We start from the raw sequence: 26,456 nt of genomic DNA, 5'->3' as shown, positions 1-26,456 counted from the left end.
CTCATTATTCCAGGATATGAATTATAATAAAACCTTCTTGGGACGCCCTTGATGCCTCCCTGAAAGGTGAATGCCTGTTAGCACAGGCCTGCATTCCCACTGAGGGCATTCAGCTCTGGCAGGTGAAGAATGCATTAAAAAAGTCCTGAAGCCTCCCTGCTGAAGTGAAGCAGCCAAAAACATGTGGCAAAAAAAGAAAAAAAAAAAAAAGAGAATTTCTTCACTGAAATACAGTGAAATACACTCAGAATAGCACAGAATGAAATGGGGCTCCAGCTCTCCTGGGTGGGTTTAGCCACATCATGCAGGCTTCAAAAACAACACCCAAGTCTTGTTAAATGAGGCTTAGAAATGTGCAGAGCTCAGACATGAGCGAATTATAAATTGTATATTAAATTATATTATATTGATATTATATAAATAAAATCATTATTTATATAATATATAATAGATTATATAACATATAAAATATAATAATATAATAAAATATATATTATTATAATATAAATTATATAATTTAGAAATTACAAATACAGTGAGAGCAGCACAGAAGCCACACCTGCATCAAGGGTGATGCTCTTAACCATCATCCAGATCTCTCAGATTCCTGTTAAATACATTTAAAAAATGGATTTTCCAGCAATATCAGGTGCCACAGATTTGTCTGCTGTCATTTATTGAGTCCTCACTTTGGCTGTTCCAGGTATCAGGAGGGTGAATTTGTGTTCACCTGCAGAACCTTCCCCATGGGCAGACAGCAGCATTAATCCTAGAACAGAGTATTGGTGATGGGGAGAGGGGAGGGAGTAACAAAAGAACCAAGGTATTTTCCTTGGCAAACAAAGCCCATTTACTAAATTCCTGTAAAATTAATACACAGAGATTCCAGACTTTAGGCACAAGTGTAGTTTTCCCTAAAAAAACAACAAAACAAGATATTATTGGGTTTGTGTGAGCCTGGATATTGCTAAGGTTACCAATATTCTGGTGATCTTTAATGAAGAGGAGTAGAAACTCTGTGTGCTGGGAGGTTTTGTGCTGCTAACAGGGTGAGTAAGGCCTGTGAGAGATGCTCACAATACACAGGGTGAGTAAAGGCTGTGAGAGATGCTCACAATACACAGGGTGAGTAAAGGCTGTGAGAGATGCTCACAATACACAGGGTGAGTAAAGCCTGTGAGAGATGCTCACAATACACAGGGTGAGTAAGGCCTGTGAGAGATGCTCACAATATACAGGGTGAGTAAAGGCTGTGAGAGATGCTCACAATACACAGGGTGAGTAAGGCCTGTGAGAGATGCTCACAATACACAGGGTGAGTAAGGCCTGTGAGAGATGTTAACAATATACAGGGTGAGTAAAGGCTGTGAGAGATGCTCACAATATACAGGGTGAGTAAAGCCTGTGAGAGATGCTAACAATATACAGGGTGAGTAAAGGCTGTGAGAGATGCTAACAATACACAGGGTGAGTAAAGGCTGTGAGAGATGCTAACAATACGCAGGGTGATAGTTTGGTCCAGGAGAGGATCTCATGGAATCAATGAGGAATTGAATTCAGGCTGTTTGCAGGTCAGCTTCATCCTGCTTTGGTGTCATATCTACAGGGCTGATGATCCATGGTGCCCAAGAATCCCAGGGAAAGCCAAGGGCAGCTCAACCTTGGTGTGAAACAAAAAACAAACCCCACATGTTACAGCCCAGAGAGGGCTGTGGGTCACAATTCAATCAGATTCCCAGCAAATAAACACTGTCAAGTGAAAAAAGAATGAAACAAAACCCCCAAATCAAACAAAAGAAACTTGCTGATTGCAGCCAAGGCTTTTGAAGATTACATCAAGTCAAACTTTTATTAGCAAAGTTGTATTTCATGTAAAATGAAAATATCTTTTCAAACCGTACGTGCACATCTGCGCGGTACAAACAGCAACTACAGTACAACACGTTTCTCTAAACTTTAATCAATGCACACTAACATTTAGCTCCCAAAAAAGTAACATTGTGATGGTGACACCACATTTGCTTTGATCTTTTTCTCATGAAATTACAAAGTCTCTTGTTTAAAGTCAGAACCATAATAATAAAAAATGAACAGACAGAATGCTTTGGCTCAAAGCCCCCGAGGGGCTCCTGCCTGCAAACAGAACAAATCAGTGCAGATCACTTGAGATTTGACATGAGAGATCCAGAGCTGCCATGTAAACATGTCCTGCTACTCCAGAGTGGTTTGTACCTTGATTTTTTGTCATCAACACTGACAGAGATGCAGCTGAGGGTGTGATCCATTGGCAAACAAAGAGAATTCTCCATGAAGAATTTCCTTTCTTTCTATCTGTTCTTACAGATAAGCAAAATAACCTAAATGCACTTCTCATCTGCAAAATAACGGCTGTGAAAAATGATGCTGAGGTTTCCCCTCAAAAGCTCAAGGAGCAGTGAATGTTATTCTAACTTTTCTTTACAAAATGTGGAGTCACTGTTTAAAAACCCCACCTTTTTTTTTTAAATACATAGAAAGATTGTGCTACTATTTGCTTTCATGTCAAAAATAATATTGGCCTGAAAACTTTGATGAAAACCTCTCCTGCACTGGATTGAAGCCATTCAGCCAATGGAAGCAGTTCCCAGGAAAAGAGCAACTCACTGGAATTTGTGCAACATCAACACAGCAGAAAAAATATCCATAATTAAAAAAAAATCATTAAATCGTTTGCTAATTAGATCCATTTATGATGTGAGTTACAACAAAGGTTTTACATTTTTTCTACATGAACACACGATTTTATCCAGAGGGGGAAAGTAATTTCCTGATTTGATTTCTAATTCTTTTCCTAAAGATTTGATTCCTAATGCTCTTCCTAAAGATCCAGCCCCAGCAGGGCTCTGATGCCCAGGGCTGTGCTTTTATCCTGCTGGAGTGCAGAGCCACGAGGTTTCTGGAGATTGGATCCCCTCATTTTGACAGAAAAGGAAGCTGGGGCTGTTCCTGCAGGTTCTTGATGATGTCATTAAATTTTTTTATATATATATATATATATATATATATATATATATATATAAATATATATATAAATATACATATATATGTATATAAATATATATTTATATATATTTATATGTATATATGTGTATATATATGTATATATACATATATGTTTATATATATACATATATAAATATATATAATATATATTATATATATAATATATATTATATATATATTTTTATATATATATATACACACACATATGTCTGTCTGTGTGTGTATATATGTATATATATCAAATTACAGAAAAATTATCAATATTATGCTGCTCTGGGAATCCAAACAGCTCCCTTGGGAGAAAGGACAGAGGGTTTTTTTTTCCCCATTATTTAGGAAGAGCTGATTTTATTCATTTAATCTTATGCACAGTCAAAACTGCACAACTTTTTCAGCAAGACCCATCCCTCTTCTTCTTCCAGAGGCTTTTTAAATCCCTAAACCAACCTGGATCTGTGGGGCCAGGGAAATGCCTCCTCCCTGGTGGGTGGAATTACACCCTGGCTTGATTTGGGTATCAAATCTGAAGGTGCCATTTCTCCTCTCACTCCTGAGGCAAAACGGGTCAGAACCAAATGGACCCAAGCACAGCCTGGGACGGGATAATTAAGAATTCCCTGTTCTGCTCCCGTGGCTGGACTCCCTCCTCTCAGCAGGCAGGCTGGAATGCCCTGCTAGGTGTTAATTAATGAAATCCCCATGGATTTCCAGCAGGTAATTTTAATAAACACCCCTGGCCAGAGGGGGAAAAAAAAAAAATCCAAAAAAGTCCCAAACAAACCAAGGCAAAGATGTAATGCTCAATGCACTATTTCAGAATAGGGTGTGATTTCTGGGGTGTGCAGGGGACTTTGATGAATTTGTGGATCCCTTCCAAGTCAGGAAGTTCCATGAACTGCAGAGCAGTTGGTGACACTTTTACTGAGCTGCATGGTCACACTTCCTGTCACCTGGCACAGACCAAGGCAAAAACACAGCCCAGCTCCCTGCAATGACAAAAAACTCCTCAGGAAAACCTCAGCTTGCTCTGTTAATTTACTTTTGAAAAAAAAAAAAAAACTCTAAAAAACCATCACCAACCTGCACTTTCCAGCAGAAAAAATCCCAGTGCAGGGAAAAAAAGAAAATAAATGATTGGGGAAGAGAAAACATCTCAGGTGAGTGAGATTTCCTGGGAGTTTGAGCCACTTGTTTAATATTCACTGGGCATATTCCTCAAAACCCGTGTTCAAAACTCCAGGTTCCATTGCACATCTTTTCCTCCCTGTTTGATTCTGAGGTCCTGAGGCATTGTGGAACACCACCATTAAGATTTAAGGCTGTGAATTAAAATCTGAGTGGAAAAAGCAGCACCACCAGCACATCACAAACACCTCTCAGCAGCAACAGAGCAGGAGCTGCACGGGGGATTTGTATCCATTATTGGAGCATTTGACACCAACTAATATGGTCTGAAACAGAGAAATTCAACATTGTTTGTTTAACAGAAGCATTTTCTGGGATGAGGGCTCTGGTTCATCTGCAGTGACCCACAGGCAAAGGTGATGGGGGAGTGCAGGAACAGCCCCCCAGCCAAAAGTGAGGATTTGGGGGAGCCCACCCCAATTTTATTCCCCAATTTTCAAAGACGTTTGATCACTGCAGATGATTCCCAAAGGAAATTCATGAAAAGCAGCCCAAAGCAAGCAGCAGGTTGTCACAAGCCTTATCAGTTCTTAGATTTTATCTGGCTTGGGCTGCAGCAGACACGAGTCAGCAGATAAAGATGCTGCTGGGAAATGTCTCTGTTGATGAGATGCCAATTTTCCCATTTCTCTAATTGTGCACTCCCTTTTTTGGAAAATTACTTTTCCCCTCCAAAATTAAAAGGCTTTTGGACCTTTTCAGGGTTTGGATTGAGTGAAGTACAGGAAATACAACTTTATAAATAATAATAAGTGAATAATCTGGGTCACTGACATGGGATGGGATAATTTTTGATTTTAAGGGCAGATTTCCACTCACCATTTTATACTTATAGGCACAGCCTGAATGGGGCTTTTGGAGTGGCTGTTTGGTGTTTGCTTTTCCCAAACAGAGGTTCCACAAAAAGCCCTAAAAGCTCCAATAAAACCCCAAAAAGAGGCACAGATCAGCAGAAGCTTGAGCACCAAAGGCTTCCAGAAACTGCCAAGCTCTGAGGAGCAGCCCCAGCCTGGGGGGAGCTGTGTGGGATCCACAGCCCTTCCACTGGGAAAAATCTGCATTTCCCTGGGCTTAATTGTAGCCCTTGCTGGAAACTCAGAACCACAGGAGTAATTCTTGCTTCCTCTCTTTCTTCCACTGAAATCATGGAGGGCCCATGTGGGGATATTTGCCTAATTGCTATCAGGATGCCAAACAGCTTTTAGGATCTATTCCTCCTGCAGGAACTACTGAAAAACTTTTATAATGGGAGTGACAGAAGAAATGAAGCCACGTTGATGCTCTACTCAAACAAGCAGATCCAAAAATACAAATGCTGTTAAAAAGAGATTCAGGAGATTCCAATACAAAAAGACCAAAAAAATGTGCTGTACAGCTTGGCTGAGTTAGTGTTGGAGAGGCAAAGAACCAGATTTAAACCAGCATTCAGTCAACAAAATAGGAAAACAAACTCTACCATAGTATTTTCTCGTTGCTTTTGTTGTTTTTTGTTTATTTAACAGTGAATAGGCTGAAAAGAAATGAACTCTTGAATTCAGGTAGGTCTAGTTTAGGTGCTGCTTGAATGGTGAGAGGTTTGGATGATTCCTATACACACAACTCCTTCTGAAAACTAATTCTGCTGGTCCAAATCCATATTGAGAAGCAAATCTACTCATTCCTACACAGCTATACAGACCCATGCTAGCAACATGTCTCAGTTCAAAATAAAACCAGGCTGCTCTGGACTTGTGTCAATATTAATATCATATGTACAACGTCTCCATGAAATGTTGGCTAGCTCACAAATATACAGATATGAGACAGACACCAAGGAGTTTGCTTAGAAATGCAGCTTGCAGCTGGGAAAAATTAAAAATATTTTGAGTGATGGTGGATGGGAACCCTGTTTTGCCTTGCCACAGGAAAAAGCTGCAGCTTAACTTATTTAAGGAAATAGTGCCAGCTACTGGGCAGCAACTTCACCCACACTCTCCTGTGGGTAAAGCTGCATTTCTAAGTATTGGAATTGACGTCAGCTGTAACCACTAAAACAGGTTTTTTGAATATCATACACAAAGGGGTTTAATTCTTTAGGAGAAAATTATACAATATATAGAATATATTTCTCTGGTATTTTAAATCCCGATTTTCCTCGTTGTGTCACTTTGCAGAGTAACCTGGTTTTGTTGGTGCCATAACCTCGAGGTTTTTTGCACACACACACCTGTGACAACAGCCATACAGGGCAAAAATACTACACAGAGAAACATATTCCAAGCCTAAGAAACACCTGGAGCAGCAGGCAAGGACACAGATGTACCACCAGAGCAAACTCTGCTTTGCTCAGACTAACACATCGTGTAGAAAAAAGAATTACTCCGTTTTATTCAGAAGAAAACACACAGAAATTAGGATGGAAAAATCATCTTTTAGTGGCAGTGACTTGTTTTTGTATTACCTGGATGTCAGGATTTTCCTGACTGGCTCAAGTGGCACCCAGCTCCCCAGCACAGAGGTACCTGTGGGGAGCTAACCAGGACAAACACCACAATTAAACACCAATTTTAGGCGTGGAGAGGAAAAGTCGCCGTAGAACTCCCAGTGCTTTCCACTGATCCTTTTTCCTTAGATCCAGAATAAGCTCCAATAAATGAACCATCTTCATTGAACATGCCATGCTCCCCTTCTCCATAATCTACCAGACTATCAGCACTTCCAGTGGCTTTAATGTCCCCGTTAAGTGACTGGAGGCTGCCTTTCAGCGGCTTTTCATCGCTGTCACTACAAAATAAAGAGATGCCTTTCCAAAAACCTGCCTTTCCAAACACCTGCCTTTCCAAAAACCTGCCCTGCACTGCTCGAGGGGCTCTGCTCCTGCCTGGGGAAGGGGAGAGAGGGACCCCTGGGTGGTACAGTGAGGATGGTCTGACCTCTGAGTCCTGCCCTGCTCCTCACACACCTCAGCTCACCCACATGGCTTTTGTCACGATTCCAACAAATTAATTGGTTAATGGGAATTATCAGTACTCATCTATTTGGGTTTTTATCCCCTTTTTGCCTTGGGCAGACAGAATGGACAGAGAGGGAGGGGGAAGGCAAAGGGAATGCTGGAAAGGATTGGAGGGGTCTGTTCCAGCCACCAGGGCTGGCATCAAGCACTTGAAACCTCACTTCTCATTTTACAAAACACTGGACAACATTCAGGGACTATTTGTTTCATTTTCCTTCTGAGGTGGGTGGATGAAGTGATATCACTTCAGTGGGTCACATCTCACTGCTTTGGGAGCATCCCTTTGAGTTTAAATGGCAAATAAGGTGCTTTTCCCCTTTTATTTTTTCTGCTAGTATTTTATTTTACCAGAGTTTATCTCACTGGAGTTTGCCCCTGCTAAGGGAATGAACTGGGAAAAAACCAAAATAGCATCAATGTCTGCATCTGCAGTCTCTTTCCAGTGAAAATTCTAGGGATAAGGGGAAGAACTGGGAAAAACCAAAGCAGAATGAATGTCTGCAGCTTCAGACTCTATCCAGTGAAAATTCCATGAAAAAGGACAGGCCCACCACAAAAATTCTGGGAAAAAAAAGGGGAATTTCACTGGCCATTCCTCCTAATAGCACTACAGAAGAGGAACAAACACAGGATATTTGCGGGGATTGGGAAAATATTAAAAGATTATATAAAAAAAAAAAAATTAGGCCTGTGGATTAGGGACATAATTACTCATGTAGAGCCCTTGCTGCTAATGCCAACTCAGTGTCAAATCTTTGGCAATTTTACCTAAGGAGGGACAGAGAAATGAACCTGAGCTTCTTCAGGATAGACTCAATATGTGCAGAAACAACACAGAAAAATAAATCACTAATTTTCTGCACAGGGCATTTCTCCTCAGAAAAAAAGACAAGTTTGGATTTCTGGGGGAAAGGAGGGGGTCAAAGTTATTAACCTCAGGTCTTTCTTACCTTTCTAAATATTTGTCCCATTAGAAAGCATTAAAAATTAAATAAAGATGAAATTATGCAGAAAAAAAAAAGCCCTACTCCAGTACAAATAATGTAGTATATATAAGTGGGATTTCAACAGCAATTTTATGCCCTTAAGGGCAGCAACACCAGTTTTCCAGCATGGTTCTTATAATTATGTATTTTCCTTCATATCACAATTACATATTGCTAGAAGTTTTAGTTATTTTAAAGCAGCCAAAGTGGTTATTTCAATTCTCCTACAGGGATTTCTGTAGAGCAATGTTTGGTTTCTTAATATTTTTTACCATATTCCAAACTTTTCTTTGTTTTCTTCCCCAAAATTCCCCATGTTACATGATTTGGGTCTGAGTTTCAAAAACCCACTGAAGACATAGAATTCAATCCATTGACTTCAGTGGGCTTTTCAGAAGCACCCCAAATTATCATATATATTTACATTATTCATACAATGCTAATTAAAAAAAACAAAAAAGTGAAAAATAACCACCAATACATCAGCATTTCTTTATATCCCAGCTTGGATGGATTGAAATATACTGGATATACCTTTATATTCCTACTCTTATCCACTCCTATGAGGTTTGCTTTGAAAATGAAAAACAGCATTAATTGCATGCCATAAAAATGTCCCGAATAATGATTTGGAAACAAACAAAACCCCAAGAAACACAAAGCCTTGTGAAAGCAGGTCCTATTTACCTATATTCCCCAAAGATTTCATCTTTTATTGATTGAGCTTCAGGATCTGGATGCAAATCTTCTTTTTCTTTCACTGTGCAAATAAAATAAAGGACAGATCTCTGTGTTGTGTTCTGCTATGGATTTTTCTTTTCCCAGGGGCAGTGGGAAATCCATCTGCACTCACCTCCAGGCTGGGCTGGAGCTGGCTGGACACAACTGTGAGCTTCCAAGAGTTTGAGACCATGCCCTAACTTGTGACGAGCAAGTGTTTATAGAATCATGGAATGGTTTGGGTTGGAAGGGACCTTAAATTTCATCAGTGCCACCAGGGACACCCTCCAACATCCCAGGGTGCTCCAAATCCTGTCCAACCTGGCACTGAATGTTTTCAGAGATGGAGCAACCACCACCTCTTTGGGCAACCAGATTTCCACTTCAATACATTTATCTAAATCCTTACTCACTGCCTGGAAAGCGACAGAGGTAATTTTTAGCAAAATATTCCACTGTTAAGCTGCCTGTGGAAGTTCTGTCCATGTGTCCAGCAGCAGTTCCCAGGTGGAAAGTGAGGCAGGGAGTCCTGCCAGCAAGGATCTTGCTGGATTAAATGCTGGAATACTCCAGGAGTGCTGGGAAAGGCCTTTTCAGGCTCTGTGACCAGCACACAGCACAGCTCCACTTACACTCATTACAATCCCTTCCCTGGATATGTATCAAAAGCTACAAATCCTAATTGGATGTTTGTGCTGGCGGCCCTGCGGCCCCCAGAGAGAAACCTCTGAAGGATGTTGGTCATTAACACGTGAGCAGAGGGAAAGGACAATAAATCCATTTACCTGAATATTTGCCTCCTTTATTTCTTCTGACAAAGCAAACTGTCAGCAGCAGCAGGGTGAGCAAGGCGATGGCGCACATCAGCCCGATGAACCAGCCCTGGGTGGAAATCCCCTCGTAAATGCCAGCGTAGGCTTGGGGAGATGGGAGAGGAGCAAAAAGGGAGAAAATTAATCAGAGGGAAAGGGCAGCACCCCACAATAACACGAACACATCATGTTCCTCTCTGGATTTTAATGGAGTCAGTCTATGGCTACTGATGGTGCTCAGCTTCAACAGGAACGTCCAGAGTGAGACATTTGGGACTGGAGGGGAGCGTGCGGGTGACAAGGGACAACACAGACACTTGGCAAGGTGGCTCTGAGAGAGCAGTTGAGTCACAGGATTAGCACCACACAGGAAAGCTGAGCACAGAGCTGTTAAGCCTCTCATGCAAAAGCAGTTTTGCGAAAGAGAGAGAGGTAGAAGTGCCCCCAGTACATGCAGATCACCAAACTGGCCACTTATGGGTTTTATCCCAGCTGCCCTCTCACATTGCGCAGGTTTGTGAAGGTTTGGGATTGTTCCAGGCTGCTGTAAAGCACAGGGCTCAGCCAAGAGCCTGGGATGTGTTTGTGCTGCCGTGGGATTCAACTGCAAAGGGCCAACCTCAACCCCAGAGCACGGAACGATGAGTTTGGGACACTCACACTGCACAGGAACCTCAGCATGGATTCACATGGAAAAACAAACGTTCAGCACCTCGAAGGGCTTCGTGTCTCACCTCTCCCCCTGGTCTCAATTACATCTTCAAAAATGCTATTGTTATCCACCCAGTTCTTAGTCACTAGGCGGATTGTGTACTCAGTGCCAGGCTCAAGGGCCTCGCTGGGCTGAAACTTTGGGGTGGGCTTTACTGCGTCTGAAATCCTGCCGCTGCCTTTACCTACGGAATGCACACAGTCAGGGCACAGGGGTTAATGGCATTCATGGAGCCTAGGAAATGCACAGTTACAAGTAACACACAAATACAGCAAGGAATTTGAAACATTTGGCATCGGGCAACCTGATTTTTCCAAAAGCAAAACCAAAAAAAATACCCCCAAACATTCCCCTCTGTTTGATTTTTAACGTTCCATCAGATGAAATCAACGGCAGACCGGAGTAATCCTGATGTTCAGGAAGGGGTTTGCACATCTCCCAGGATGAAAGTTAATATTGATGGGGGATTATGGATCTGCTTGAACTAATGCCTGCTTAAAAAATTACAACTTGCAAATGGGCTTGCTTTGTATGGATAATCTGGGGTTTGATGCTGCTCCCATTGAACTGAACTCAGCAGGGAAGCACAGACAGCTTGTTAGCTGGATATGGATCCTTATATGTCTCCCAGAAAAAATTAACAGTGGGATTTGTGCTTGCTTCTCTCCTGACAGTGATTTTCTGTGTCCTTTTAAATTCCACAATGCCTGCACAAAGCACTGGTTTAGAAACAACTCAACAATTTGCCTGTAAATGGACATTTAGGCATTTAAGTGTTGCTGATGAGTTTAATATTTGATTAGGAGAAGGTAAATTCCACTAGTTCTGGTTATGGAACCTTGTTATTTGCAAAACACCTCCTGTAACCCCGTCTGCATTCAGATTGTGGGCATTAAATGAGATTTTTCAGAACAGCTTTTGTGGAAAGCAGGAGGAAGGGCATTACAGCAGTTGACAATCACTGCCTGCACATGAACAGCAAATTCAGAACTGTGTGTGACATGGAGGGATCTCTTACAACATGGAAGTGTCCCTGTTCTCAATGGCAGGAGAGAAATTTGGGGGGGCTGCACTTCATAAAAATAATTCTGGAATCGTTCTCAGTCGCCTGATTTGCCTGTTTTGTCCAAAGCCATCTAAACTAAGGCTTGAGCACAAAGTATAATCTGAAAATTGCTCGGCCAATTAGCACTGACAGGGGAACAATGCTCATTAATACTTCAACTAGTAAATAAGCAAAGCAAGAAGCTGCTGGAGATTAAGGCTGAGTTGACAGCTGAAGGGAAAAAAAAGAAAAAAGATTAAGATAAATCCAAGCACAGTCAAAGCAGCAGTTCAGGATAAGTTTAAGTTTTTAAGGCAACTCTCCACATATTACAATAAGCAGTTAAATGGGCAGACCACTGGGATCAGAGAGAACACATCCAGCTGAAACACTGCTGATACTGAAGCACAGCTCATTAGCATAAATTAATCCATCTATGGGTAATTTTTGCTAAATGAAGTATGTGAAACCCAGCTATAGTTTTTAATCAAACCGAAAATTAGGCAACAGGATACCACAGGTACATTTTAATTACATGCTCTAAAATCAAGGCATCAGAAAAATGGGAATATTATCCATAAAGGAACAGGAATGAACACGAACCTTCAACCCAATGTCTGTTAAATACCCCTAACACTTGTGCATGGCATGGAAACCACATTACTCAAAGTTCACACCACCAGCCTCCTAAGGAAGAATTTCTCCTGAATTCCTGGGAAGCAAATCTTAAACCTTGAGCTCCTGGCATGTTCTTAAAGCAGCTTTACCAGTCCCTCTCTGCCCCTTATTTATCCCAGCCTCTTTCTGAACCATCAGCTCTTTGGAGAAGCAGAAAGAGGGAAGTGAGGTGGCTGAAAAATTTCTTTTTTTCTGCCCACTCATTGCTCAGCTCTGTCTGATGCTGCAGCTGCCCTGGCACATGGAGCAGCTCAGGGCTGGGATGGACCTCTTGGGATGAGCATGAGCCCAGCCTAACCTGGCACTGGGGATTTACCAACAGCTCTCCATTTACCATCTCCTATCCCAAAACACTCTTTTTTTTCCTTTAAAATTCAGAACAGGTGTCCAGTGCTGGGTGATTATGAGGTTTCTTTCCATGCCATTTCTTCCTGGTCTGTGTGACACAGCCAACAGGGGCCCTACAGAGCAGAAAGATTTGCTAATGGGGGTGGGTTTGGTGGCTGGAATAGAAAAAGGCAGTGTGGCCTCCTGAAAAATAAAAGCAAAGATACACAGATAAGGCAAAGCTCCACATTCTGGAAGGCCAGGAACATCCTGGAAGCTGCAGGAATTAGCTGCAGAAAATTGAAAGCAGTTGGGTTGGGTTTTTAATCTCCAATAAGGGAGAAGGAGCATTAGTAATAAAGGCATATCACCAGCACTTCTCATCCTCCCCCACTATTTATCAGCCACACCATGGGACTTGCATGAACATTAAACACTGAACTGCAATTTTACAATATTCCTACTGGGCTCCAAGATTTATGGGGAGAACAGAACACACATTTTTTACAGAAGCTTATGGTATAAAGGGAAAAACAATAGAAACCACCCCCAAAGATTTTCCAGTGTCCTCCAAAAGTTAGCACATCTGTTATAAAATACACTTATATAAAAAAAAAACCTGGCAGTCTGAGAGCTAAATACTAATTGTGGGCAGCATCTTAATTTATAACCATACCTGTCTAAATACATCTGCTGCAATAAATGCAAAGCTGAACTTCCATTAATTTTCCCCTGCTGCTTGGCTGTTAAAAATGTTTAAATATGCAGCAAAAGTATCTTTCATTTTCAGGGCTTTTCAGTGCAGGAGGTAATTCATGTTAAATTTGGATTATTTTACACTACAGAGATTAGCAAACCTGTTGTATGTAAAGTTTATTGAGAAAAATTTATAGGTGAGGTGATGATCAAGAAATTTGCTCCAATTTAAATGGATTTTTCTAGATTGTGAGCTAAAAATTAGGTTTGCTGCTAACAGCACCAGTGGTTACATTTAGGAAAAGTATTTTATTATTCCTTTTCCACTGTGCCCATGGCAAAAGAGAGCTAAAGCCACATGCCTTGTTCCAAATGGTTCCTCTGGTCCTGAAGGGAGCCTCTCCCTAAGATTTTCCAAAAGCCTTTGGGAATTATGAGCCAACAGCCACTGGAATATAATGAAATTGGTGAACTTTTATTTCCTGGCTTCTCTGGAGAATAAACCTACAACTGTGTGGCTTCATGTGGATGAATTTCTCATTAATGCTTGGGTTTCTGGACACACAATGATAATTCTCAACATGGAATGTGTGTTTGGTAATCCCCGAGCAGCACTGGCGACAAGATGAAAAGGAGCTTTGTGTTAAAGAAGGGCTGCTACATTAAATTAATCTTTTCACTTCTGGAAGAACATTATTTTGTGTTATGTTTCTGAGAGCTAATGATCTTGGGGAAATTGACATTTTCAAGGGGAAAATTAATTAGTTTGGAGGTCATTTAAGACATACTGCCTGAAAATATGAAGACAGAGATTATAGTAATTTTCTAAGGACAACATACCTTCTTCTGGGGAATGAAACCAGGATGAAACCACAGAAATTAAGCTGTTATTTATTTTGCAGTAAATCCAAATCCCCTTTTGCTCAGGTTCAAGAATCATTTTATCAAGAAATGATAAAGATCTTAGGTTGCCTATAAGGGTTTCATTTCTGAGTTATTTTCACTGTACAGATTTGTTTTCAGAGGTGCTACATGAATCCTCACATGTATTAAATAAGGAAATTCCCTTTTCTTTCTAATTCCAGACAACAGTAGCAGGGATAAATGCAAATAAATTAAGGAAACAGCAGTGATGGAGATAAGTAAAAAAAAATAAAATGTGAACCACTCCAGAGCTGCCACCTCAACATCTCCAGTTTTCTGGCAGATTGCATTATGAAATTCTGAAATACCCATGGCAAAGGCTGAATTGCAGCACTGGAAGTTTCCAAAGCCTTAAAATGAACAACGAGAGCTTTATGGGTTTATTATTAAAGTGGAACAGAGTGGTTATAGAATCACTGAATCAACCCCCAAAGAAACGTGGAGTGCTCCATCACGGAGTTTCATTTCAGAGGGCACCACATTTTATATCTGTCATTTACGTGGGTCATTTGAAATGATAAACTTTGACTTCTGAAATCACTCCCCTCTTTCAAAAAGAGAGATTGTTTTAATTTTGAGCAATTGCCTTGGTCCCCAAACCACAGCTTAAAACCCCAAGGATGTCACTGAAAAGAGTGATTTTAAATTTTTTTTTTCAGCCTATCATGTTTAGGTGAAAAATATCTGAACAATTTAGCCAGCAAATAATGACACAGAACTCTAATGGCATCTCAGTGACAGATGCAGTGCCCTAATTTAGGGTGGCTTGAGAAGCAGCAAGGAGCACACATAAATCATAGAACTGAACCCTTGCAGCTTTCATTAATTATACTGCTCTAGTCTAAGAAATATTTCACAAGAATCAGGTGTTGCCACCACTGAAACAGAGTTTAGGAAAGTAGAGAATGAGAACAAAATGAATGTCAACATCTCTAAACCATGACAAGGTTATTTCAAGGAGTCAAAACACATTATTCTGGTTGCCCAATGAAGGCCAGAAAAGGCAGCTAATGAGGGGAAATAGGGTATTTTTATCTTGGAAAAAAAAAAGATATATTTTTCTTTTCTTAATGAGTAATAAATCAAGGTGATTAATAGTTGCTACCAGGTAAGTACCTGTATCCTACATTGAGACTGGAGGCCAAAAGAGAGTTGAGAAGGAGTTTTGCTACTTGGGAAAACAAATGGCAGTTCCTGGCTGGATCTGGAACTGGGACATGAAGGTCTAAAACACATTTTTCCTGTTTTACCAGTAACTGAAAAGAATACTGCAACTTAGAAGTCGAACAGCACAGGGGCCATTTTTCTATTTTCCATCAACATTGCTGCACACTGTTATCTTTGCTAAAAATGATGCAGTCAGGACTCTTTTGCTTATCACATTCTCTTCCCCCTTCCCCGGGGTAAGTGCACAGCAATGGTTTCTGATTAATAGCAAGGAGCTGCTCCTCAGTACTGTGGAGTTCTCAGACTTGCTGAGCACAGTACATTTTATTTCATTTCAGCTGAAAGTGAAAGATGAGCTATCATAGGGTGCTTGGATTTTTCTCTAAATCACTGAACATCAGTGTTTCAGCACAGGGTGTAAGTGGCAGACAAACACTTACTCCTGGTCTCTGATAAAATAATCATAAATAATGGAGCAAATGCAGTCAACTTGATGTTTATCTGGATTTTCCATGTCAAACAGCTGACCCTAATGTTGCCAGCAGTCCCCCATCTTCATGCATGGGCAGAATTTGTTTTTACAGTATTACTGAGAACAGATTATCTGCATTTTCAATTTTCTGTTTGTGCCTGAATGCAATTCACTTATTCCAGCATGGCTTAAGGAGCTGATGGGTGGGAACAGAAACAGGACTGCACAGCAAAATGAAACAGATGAGCTCTGCTTCCCTGAAGAACACCATGGCCACATTACAAAGCCCATTGACTGCTCTCATGGCAAGGAAAACAAACTTACTTCCTCTAATTACAAAGGAAATGTCAAGCCTGGATTATTCCCGATGGATTTTTCTGTTACGAAGCAGAGTAATGCAGATTACCCAGGCAGTGCAAAGGAGAGCTCTCTACTGCAAAAACCAGGCCTTTTAAAGCAGTTAGGCCATTATCAGCTGGATTCCATTTAAGCACAATAAATGTAATTCAACCAACCACCATAAACCACGACGTGAGCACAACACGGTTCTATAACTTGTTTCCCTACCTCCAATTCAGCTGAGTCACTTTCCCACAGTCCTTTTCTACTTAGCCAAAGCAGCATGCCCTGATCATGATTTTACAAAGATAACAAAACCCTAATTTTGTAAGGTTTTACCTACACACAACATTTCCCCACTATTCTCAGCACTCCTCCACAAGGAAGTGGATTTTGTGAATTTACTGCCTTGAGCCAGCATCAGCTCCAATTCAGCTGAGTCATTTTCCCACAGTCCTTTTCTACTTAGCCAAAGCAGCAGGCCCCAGCCATGATTTTACAAGGGTGGCTAATTTTGTAAGGTTTTACCTACACACAACATTTTTCCTGCTATTCTCAGAGCTCCTCCACAATGACACAGATTTTGTGAACTTACTGCCTTGGGCCAGCGTCAGCTCCAATTCAACCGAGTCACTTCCCCACAGTCCTTTTCTACTTAGCCAAAGCAGCAGGCCCTAACCATGATTTTACAAAGGTAACAAGGCCCTAATTTTGTAAGGTTTTACCTACACACAACATTTTCCCGCCATTCTCCACACGGAAGCGGATTTTGTGAACTTACTGCCTTGGGCCAGCGTCAGCCCCTCCTCGGTGGCCGCCTTCCCGCAGCCCTTGGCCGTGCAGGCTTTGATGTAGAACTTGTACTTGGTGCTGGGGCTGAGCCCTGCCAGGTGCCAGCTCAGTGCTGAGTGGTTGGCCACGCTCACGTTGCTCACGGCGCCCACCTCGTGCGTCTCGTTGACTGCAAGGGAAGAGCATTCAGTCAGTGTTGTGTTCGAAGGGAAATGCCCCAACAAAGGCAGGAACGATGCAGCTGACTCTGAGGCAGAGTGGAAATTTTCCAGAGTGGAAATCCATGTTGGTTTAATGTACATCTTTGAGTTGTCTGTAGTTTGAAAACACAGCTGTTTAGTCTGACTGCCTGCTCTCGTAAAAAGCCTAGGCTCGGAGAAACTGCTCCAGTGAAAGACAGAGATAAGGGGGGAGCAGACAGAGAGACTGATATGAGAGCAGGTCAACCTGACCCAGGAATTCTTTCTGATAAAGAAAAATTAGCGGCAAACATCGCACAAAATCTGTAAAAATGAATTATGTATGAACCTATTGTGAAATTGCATGCATATGCATTTGAGAGGGGGATAAAAAAGGATCTGGAGTTCTGCAGATAGATCCACTCTGCCCATAATCAGCAAAACCAAAGGGAAGATCTGGATGCAAAGGCACCTGAGCAGCTCTGCTATCAGCAGGGAGAAGTGTAAAGTGCATGGGTGATCATTTTTTTTTAAAATAGGACACAGACTCATCCTTTTCTACCCTCAGAGAACATGTAAAATACACTGAATTATCACCACACCACACAAGTGGTGTTGTGGCAGTCTGGGCTAAGTACTGGCTCTTGCCTGAGGTTGTCTTTGTTTCTCATTTCTTTCCTAGGCAAGAAAGAAAGAAATCCCCTGGTATTTCGTTGTTTTCAGTGTGATTACTCAACACCATGACTCAGGTGGTCCTTTGTGTTTCTGCTGAGGCACCTTAGGGGGGAGAAACTCCTTGACATAATGTGTAGATCTACATTAATGTGGCTTCATAGAGTGCTCCCATCCCAATTCACTTGGTACTAAATGAGCTTCACTCCCATAAAATGCACCTACAATTTATGTGTCTTTTTAGCCACTACATTAGGGGTAATTTGCCAATATGAAATAATTGAATCAGCCCATAAATGTGGGAGAGGGAATGGCAGCAATGGGAGCTTCCATGGGAAAAATGCATGGAAAACTGCATGGAAAACTGCAGCCTGCCCTCTGGCAGCCTCTGTGCACATCACACCTGGGAGTTTTCCTTAACTAATCCTGCTTCAATTCTGAACTCAAAGCAAACAAGGCACATACTTATCTGGTACTGCAGAATGTAGCCAGTGAGGTGGCCATTGGCTTTCTTGGGAAGTCCCCAGGACAGAGTGACTGAGTCCTTGTCAAAGTTCAGGATCCTGAGAAAACGTGGTTGTTCAGGGACTGCAAGACACAGGGATGAGCTTTCAGAGGAGAGAGAACAGGTCTGTCCCTACAAATTCTTGTTAAATGAGGATATAATTTAGCTCAACACCCACAGCTCCCCTTTCGAGTGAAGTGCTCTACAAATGGTGGAGTTTTTACTATCACCTTAAATAAGGGAATCAACTCACCTTGTCCCAAGGACAATTTCAATTTATGTCCCTCCATCCCGTATTTTCCTCTTGTCTTACCTCCTTCTGGAGTTTTAAAAACCACAGGGGAGCTCTCAGGGCCATCTCCTCTGGAGGTGAAAGCCGAAACTGTCAAGCGGAATTCACTGAAGGGCTCCAGGCCAGGAATCATCCCATAGTTCCTCTCTCCTACAAACGTCAGGAAGTGTTTCTCTGGGTGATGCCTCTTTCCATCCAGCATGCTTCTTGTTTTCCACCAGTTCACCTGCGAGGAGATTGGGATTTTTAGAACAAATTATATTGTAGGGGAATGAGCATGATCATGATCTCTCTCACCGTCCCAAAAATGAGAGATTGCAAGCTGGGACTCATTTAATAATTTATTCAACTATATACAAATATTTCTAGAGAGATTTGTAACCTTGTAGCCTCTCAAGTGCCCACGAACTCGGTCCCTTGGTATCCCAACCCAGAAGACTTCGACCAGGGTGCTGTTCAGGACCTCCACCGACACGCCCGCAGGAGCAGCATCTGGAACTGTAGAAACAAAAGTCTCAGGTGTTAAAAACACTTCCAAGAGCCCAGATTCACACTGTTCACAGCTCCAGGGCTTGGCTTTCCAGCTCCAGCTGTGCCATTTCATGCAGTCTCACTGCAGGCAAGCAAAAAGCCATTCCACCTGCATCCAGTGGGTGGAATGGGCCAATAAACATTATTTTTCTGTATTTTTCTGCTGAGGGTTGAGATACATGTGTACTGGGACACATGAATTTCTACACCAGTATTTATGATTTCCTGTTTCAAGCAATGCTTACAGCAGTGAGAAGAATAAAAAAATGATTAACACTGCACTCAAGAAGGCAATCATAAAGGTTTTTTTTATAATCAATTTCATTTTACAACTAAGCTCATTAAACAGTAGGATTTTAATCACCGCATAACACAGAGAGCTATTACAGTGCCTGAAAAAAAGGAGGCCTTGATCCATTGACAACTGAATTGCAAGGAAGATTTTCCACTGGTAGATGCAAAATTAGACTCATCAGAGAGAGACAAAGAAAATAAACATCCTGTGGAGTTTCTTTATTCTTGTTCTCACTATTCTCCACCTCTTCTGCACCACCAGACCTTCCTGTTCCCACCTCTGGGTGGGCAGGGGGGATTCTCCTGTCTGACAACCACCGAGTCCATTTCCAGCACTCAAACTCCACCTGGGAGCCAAGGAAAACCATGGGGCAGAAACCCAGGCTGCAGAGGATGACATTCTCCAGGGACTCATGGACAAGGTAACACCAGTGCATGTGGGAATGTGGCTTTGTCTGCAAATTCACTCAAACACCCCGTGCCTGGGAGTTTGTCCCTAATTGTCAGACTATTTACCTTCTGACAGTGTTAAACTGTTGGATCAAGCCTCAGAGAGCCCAAAGATTTTTTCCCTACCAAGTACAGCCCGACTGCTACACTTCAGAGACTTCTCAGGACTTCAGAGACTCCAGCCTTCAAACAAGTGCCCAGACTAAGCCAACAACTGAGATTAATGAGAGCACAAGTGACCTTTCCAAAAACACCCCTCACACTCCAGCAGGCCGGCATCCAGGCACCCAGCATGGGTCATGTCCATGCCTCATGGAGCCCACCAGGCTGAGCACTGGCACTCCAGCAGCTCTGGGCTGCCCAATCCATCACTCCACACCCGAGCACAAGAAACCCCCATTTTTACAGGCAAGCTCCTGCCACTCACCGTCCTCTCCTGAATATCCAATGGTGATGTTCGGTTCCGGGCCAGATCCTAAATTATTGACAGCCTGGACTTTGATCTCGTAGGGCACGAAGGTGGGCACATTCCGCACGCTCAGGGAGTGCTTCTTCACCAGCTCCTCGTTCCAGTCCGTCTCCACACCCCGCTGCCTCCAGCTGACCTTGTACTCCAGCCCCGGCCCGTTCCTCTCCATGGGCTTCAGTGGCTGGGGAGAATTAAAAGAGATCTTGTCTGTCTTTGTTGGGATCACCAAACGGCAGCCAAGGGGAGTGGGGATGGTTTTGTGTTCACTCTGGTGTGGTTGTGTTTGCAGGGGCCCCAGGATGAGGGAAGAGATGAGAATCTTGACTCCATGTTTCAGGAGGCTGATTTGTTATTTTATGATATATATTATATATTAAATGATATATTATAACTATACTAAAGAATAGAAGAAAGGATTTCATCAGAAGCCCAGCAAGGAAAAGAAAGGAATGATAATAAAATCTTGTGACTGCTCACAGCCTCAACACAGGTGGCTGTCGTTGGTCATCAAGTAAAAACAATTTCACATGCTGGGTAAACAGTTCTCCAAATCACATTCCAAAGCAGCAAAACATGGAGAAGCTGAAGCTTCTCAGGAGAAAAGATCCTAACAAAAGGATTTTCATAAAATACGGCTGTGACATTCTAGGACACGAAATAAAACGATGCTCATGCTGGAACCTCCAAGGTCAAAAGAAGGGAAGTTCATTTTTTCACCCCAACATTTATAGACTTTCAAAAGTGACAGTAGATTGGAGGATGAAAGCGCCACCTCTCCAATGACACTGGACAAGACAACAGTCCATCAAATTTCTCCTCCTCCAGAGAAGAATGTAGAAACAATAATTATTTACATAAAGTGTGTGAGAAAGTTCATTACAAGAATGCAAACATCAGAAGGCTTAGAAGAACTTAGAAGAACAGGGCAACAGTTTTGGAATGTGTGTTACAACACTGGGAGAGAAAAGGGGCAAAAACCCCAAGCTTTGAGTTTTTGCTGTCATTTTAATTTGAGTATGAATGGAAGAACAACAACATGACTTCATGAGAAAGGAGGGTGAAAGGCTTGGATTAAAATCCAGATTAATTGCTAGGAGCCACATTTCTGCCTCCTACACACATCAGGTTTTGTTTTGCCACAGGTTTTCCTGTGTGAGGTAAAACCACACGCCTTCAGCACTACTGAATTGCACAGTTTGGCATAAGGCTGTGTGTGCCTTTTAGCAGAGATAAAATTTGCATTTTATCCTAGAATTTTATGGAGCACAGCAAGTTGGGTCATTAAAATTTAGATTTGTTCTAACTACACACCAAATGGTTGAAATTACGCCTGGACATTTAATGTGCAACTGCTGGGCCACTCTGCTTTTACCAATCAGCTGGAGAATTCTTCCCAGCAGGGTTTCCAGGTAATTAACAGGAATTTATAAAATATTAGGAGATATATAGCAATAACTTGTCATGAGACATCCTCAAACTGAGTTTATTTCTCTGAAAACGCATTACTTTAATTAAGAAAGTTAAATAATCACCTACCCTACCAAAAAAGCTAAACAATGGAACAGCCCTTGGTGTTTCCCACCATATAGGCTGCTTTTAATAATATTTTAATATAGGCAAATATGAAATATATAATAGCTGGTTTGTATCCAAGAGGTCTGACAGGAAATATCATCAAATACCAGTAGAAAGTTATTCCCCTTTGATGTTCCTCATGCATGGGGAGACCTAAAGTTGGGGGATCTGCAAAAATTCCCACTGATCTGCTGTGCTGTGAGGACCTTTGGGGTGTCTGAGGCAAAGGAATTGGGAGGTTGGGCAGCTTTCTCACAGGCACCACCTCCACAGCGAAGATCCCAGGGAATGGGATTTGCAAGAGAGGCTGGAGAAGTAAAAAATTCCTCCTAAAAAACTGATTTCTTGGATAGAGTTAAATTGCAGCACTGCTTGACTTTTATTTTGATCTCCCTTCAAGCTGCAAATCCTTGCCTGAAAATCCCAGTCACTAAAGCTCAGCTGGTCTCTTAATCCAAAATAGGCAGATTAAGATCATTCTGCAGCCTTTGTCTGTCAGAAATAGCCTGTGCAGCGCCCAGCAGTTCCTCTGAAAAGCACACAGGAAATGCCATAAATAAATGAATATCCTGTTTAACAACATTTTAATGATTCAACAAGATTTAACCAAGCCCTTCCATCCCATTCTCTCCTTTCAGGCTCAGATTTCACTTCCACTCTTGCCCTGTCTGAGCAGTGATTATGAAGTTCCTAGTGCTCAAATCCCAGTACTTCCCAGTAAACATATGGGGTAATAAAACTCTGCATTTCACGGATTCATTGAAGTTGGAGAAGACCTCCAAGATCAAATCCAACCTTTTCTGAGAGGCAGAATTGTCTCTCCTGACCCTGGGCTAAAAATCCCATTCAAGTCCGAGCCCATGGATCTTGAGGGCCATCTCCTTTTGGATGAAATTCTACCCCAAACCATGACTTCCCACTGGGGAAACATTTGTTGCTCTTTGCTGGGAGCAGCAGATTGAGGAGTAAATCTCATGCAAATTGTGTGTAATTCCAGCCTCAACAAAAACCTGCTTCCCTGAACAGTTGTGGATATTTGTGCTAAATGAAGGAATACATAACTCAACTGCTGGCACAGAAGCTCAAGGCTTAAAACCCAGGAAATTTGAAGCCTGGAAACCATCCTCAAGACTTTTACATAATTCCTTGGATGCACATCACAGGCTTTGGAGGTTTATCCACATTCCTTTAGTTCTTGGTGTAAAAATTCAAGCTCACATTCTCTTGGGCAAGGGATCTGTGGTGTTTTTAAACTTCCAGGCTGCAAGGGCAGAAGCCATGAGCCACCCATCCCCTCTCTGGGCCTGGCTGGTAATTTTAATTGCAGAGCAGGGTAAGACCACAATTATTTGAAGCAGTTTCTTGCATACAAGAAGCAGAAAAGAGCAAATTTTGGTAAATTCTCAAAGTGCTTAACAGGAATTCCATATTTTTTAATACCTTGTGAAGTCAGACATGAAAAACAGCCTTTTGAAATAAAAATGATACTGGGGTTGAAAATGCAGAATAAATTTAAGTCAAATTCGTCTTTCAGAAGAATAAAGGATCGTTCCTACAGGATTTGCTAATCTTGCCTTACCTCCCATTTCATCACCATTTCATTGGGTTCAGAAGCTTCTACTCGGATGTTCTCTGGGTTTTTATCTGGAGCTGAAACCACACAGGTGACAAGGTCAGTTTGCACATCCCATTTATTTGCATTCGGTATTCAAATGCCAAAAAGGATGGGAAATTCCCCGATTAGTGACAGACACTTAAACAAAAAACGTTCATGAGATGAATGGCTTGGATCAGCAAAGCTGATGGGACCCAAGCATGTCGTTTATGCAGTTTGGATTCCTAAGTGTCCCTGCTGGCTGGAGCCACCAGCTAACATGGAACTGTGACTTTTGGATTTGAAAGCACCAGATGTGGGGGGATTCTGAGGAAGAGATTTTTCTCCCTGTGGGGATAGCAAACAGAAGGTGCATCATTAGAGGTGCACACACAGCTGGAAAGCTGAGGAGGGAGCTGAAATTGGTGCAAATGGGGGGAAAAAAGAGACAAAATGCCAAGGAATGCAAATGCTGTGCTGAACAGTTGGCCTCTAAAATGACTTTCAGGGAGACAACATTTTCTGTCACAGTGAATACTCTATAAATGGAGATTTTTGACAAGTGCTCCTGAAAGGCTCCTTCTAAACCCAGCCCTTCTGCAGGAACTGTTTGTCCATGAAGGTCTGAAAAGGGTGGAAAATCAGCAGAGTGAGGTGCTGGAGGTGTAGGAAAACTCAGCAGCGTGGACTCCTGCCTTTGGCACCCTCAGGAATTCAATGCAGCGCAGCAAGTTGGGTCATTAAAATTTAGATTTGTTCTAACTGCACATCAAATGCTCAAAACAATGCCTGGACATTTGATGTGCAACTGCTGGGCTGCTCTTTTTTTACCAGTCACTGAAGAATTCACCCCAGCAGGGCACCCATCGCATTAATATCTAAAATATCAGAATATAGCTTGTCATGAGACATCCTCCAGATGATTTTACTTCTCTGAAAATGCACTGCTTTAGTTAATCTAAATGGTCACCTGCCCCACCAAAATTACTGAGGGTTATTCCAGTCCACCAAACCAGCTATTGGGGGGGGTAATTCCCACCACAAGATCTACTTTTAAAAATCCCTGAGGCTGCCACTGAGCAGCGCAAGCTACCGTGATTCCTTCCCACCCTCTGGAGCATGGGAGGGCACAGATACTCCAAAAAAAGGACAGAAATTGTGAATATTTAGGAAAGCAGAGCCAGGTTTACCAGCTGGAGGGGTCGCATAGCGCAGGGATGGTTTGCTGGGCTGGCTCCTGCCCACGGCGTTGACGGACACCACGCGGAACTGGTAATTCACATACGGGGCCAAGGGCAGCAGGGCTGTGGTGTCATTCCCTGGCACTCTGATGAGCTCCTGCCATGTTTCTGGCTCCCAGTGGTTCTCCTCAAACTCTATAATTGACTCTGGGCAGGAAAAACAACCAAAAAAAAGTAAAAAAAGATTTAAAAAAATCCAACTTAGTGTGAACAGCACGGGTGGAAATGAACTTGCAACAAACAAACTGTCATAGTTAAAGTGATTAAACCTGGCCATCAGCAGGGTTTGTGTCCTGTGACAATCAGGACATGCCAGAATTTTAAACAGCCCTAAAAATTATGCTGAAAACCCCTTCCTACCATTAACAGGGCTGTTATGGCTGGCCCCAGCTTTCCAGGAGAGTCGAACGCTCCGGTTTTGGTTTTCCGAGAGCTGGAGGTCTTCTGGTGGGTCAGGAACATCTGAGAAATAAAGAAGAAGTGTCAGGAGCACAGCAAAGGTATTCCTGTATGTCCTGGCATTTTCCAGAGGGTTGGAACAGCACAGTCAGTGAAGATAGTGGTGAAACACCTCCTGATTCCAAGATGGACAGGTTGTGGAAAGTGGGAATTGCTTTGAAAGATCCTGAATCTTCAGGTGCTGATTTTTGCCTTAAGCACAGAATCCTTCTGGAATTCATTTCCCCCTACCTGCATTATTGTGCTTGCCAAGGTTTGCTTAGTCATTAATGGTTACTGACCCTGTTCTGGGCAGGTCCAGCATCACGGGGTTTTACCCTGGGACAAGGCAGAGTGGGAGAAGGAGCCTCAGCTCTGGCAGTTACTGAACTTTGCCTTTGAGGGTGTGAGGGAAAGAAGAACATTCATTATCCCAGCCATGGGATCTGCATTACTGGGGAACTGGGAAATTCACTACCTGCCAGCTCAACTAATGCTGTCCCAACTAAACTTTTGACTGACAATGCCATTTCTTACAGAAAAATCAGTGATTTCTACCTCCACAACTGAAAAAAATTCACTGCGTTTGTACTGATTTTTTAAAATTACAATACTGAGTTTTTATCTCAGGATACATCAAGAAGTTTAAAAGTTTATGTTTAGATTTTTTTTTCTTTTCTTTTTATTTCTTTCCCTATTTCTCTCATACCTGGGAAAATATCAGGAAAGCACAGTTTAATCTGCAGGTATGTTGCTGCTCTATCCTCGGAGTACAGCTGGTTAAAATTCAATATATTATTTTAAAGATAGTGATGGTGTATCTTAAATATTCTCACCCCTCTACCTGTTCATTAAACACACAACAAATACTTATAATTATTCTAATTGAATATTTATTTTACTCTTTTAGTTGCCCCTAACCTGATGTCTCTATTTAGTTCTTCAGTCAGCCCACCAGTCCTTGATTGCAAAAACCTGAATTTTTCACTTGGAAAATAAGATGTTGTTAATTCACCAAGACATTTCTCATATGCAATAAACAAGGGAAAAGAGCACAAAACTGTTTTTCTTCTTCTGCAAAGTACCTTTTTAAAAAGGAATAAAATGCTTTATGAAATTTTCATAAGTGAAGTAACGAATAATCTACAAACATTTTGAATTATACAGCACCGAAGGACACAGCACCATAAATAATGTACACAGCATCTTCCTAATTTATTATTTACTGAAAAATATCACTCCTTTAAAATGGAAAACATCTTGAAGGGCAGACTGACTTATTTCTTTCTGCAATCACTGCCAGCAATAAATACAAATGTAAAATGAA

The 26,456-nt window shown here is 41.9% G+C and overlaps 1 protein-coding gene across 8 annotated transcripts in view; it reads right to left on the bottom strand.

Moving 5' to 3' along the window:
* Positions 1-4,081: 4,081 nt before the first annotated feature.
* Positions 4,082-26,456, bottom strand: part of CHL1 (cell adhesion molecule L1 like) — a 130,823-nt gene continuing 108,448 nt past the window's right edge. For 6 of the 8 annotated variants that reach the window (XM_077184615.1, XM_077184614.1, XM_077184619.1 and 3 more), the window contains 12 exons: positions 25,052-25,153; positions 24,641-24,838; positions 23,436-23,506; positions 20,240-20,462; positions 18,920-19,035; positions 18,559-18,763; positions 18,206-18,328; positions 16,879-17,058; positions 10,472-10,633; positions 9,711-9,842; positions 8,893-8,965; positions 4,082-6,990 (listed from right to left, as the gene is read on the bottom strand). In XM_077184615.1, the coding sequence (XP_077040730.1) occupies positions 6,774-6,990; positions 8,893-8,965; positions 9,711-9,842; positions 10,472-10,633; positions 16,879-17,058; positions 18,206-18,328; positions 18,559-18,763; positions 18,920-19,035; positions 20,240-20,462; positions 23,436-23,506; positions 24,641-24,838; positions 25,052-25,153 (1,802 nt within the window). In that variant the 3' untranslated portion in view covers positions 4,082-6,773. The remainder of the gene's footprint in view (positions 6,991-8,892; positions 8,966-9,710; positions 9,843-10,471; positions 10,634-16,878; positions 17,059-18,205; positions 18,329-18,558; positions 18,764-18,919; positions 19,036-20,239; positions 20,463-23,435; positions 23,507-24,640; positions 24,839-25,051; positions 25,154-26,456) is intronic. The other 2 variants (XM_077184620.1, XM_077184621.1) reach the window with 2 other exon arrangements.

This window comes from Agelaius phoeniceus, chromosome 11 (genome assembly GCF_051311805.1).
Source record: "Agelaius phoeniceus isolate bAgePho1 chromosome 11, bAgePho1.hap1, whole genome shotgun sequence".
Lineage (NCBI taxonomy): Eukaryota > Metazoa > Chordata > Aves > Passeriformes > Icteridae > Agelaius > Agelaius phoeniceus.
This window is presented reverse-complemented; position numbering and strand designations above follow the sequence as displayed.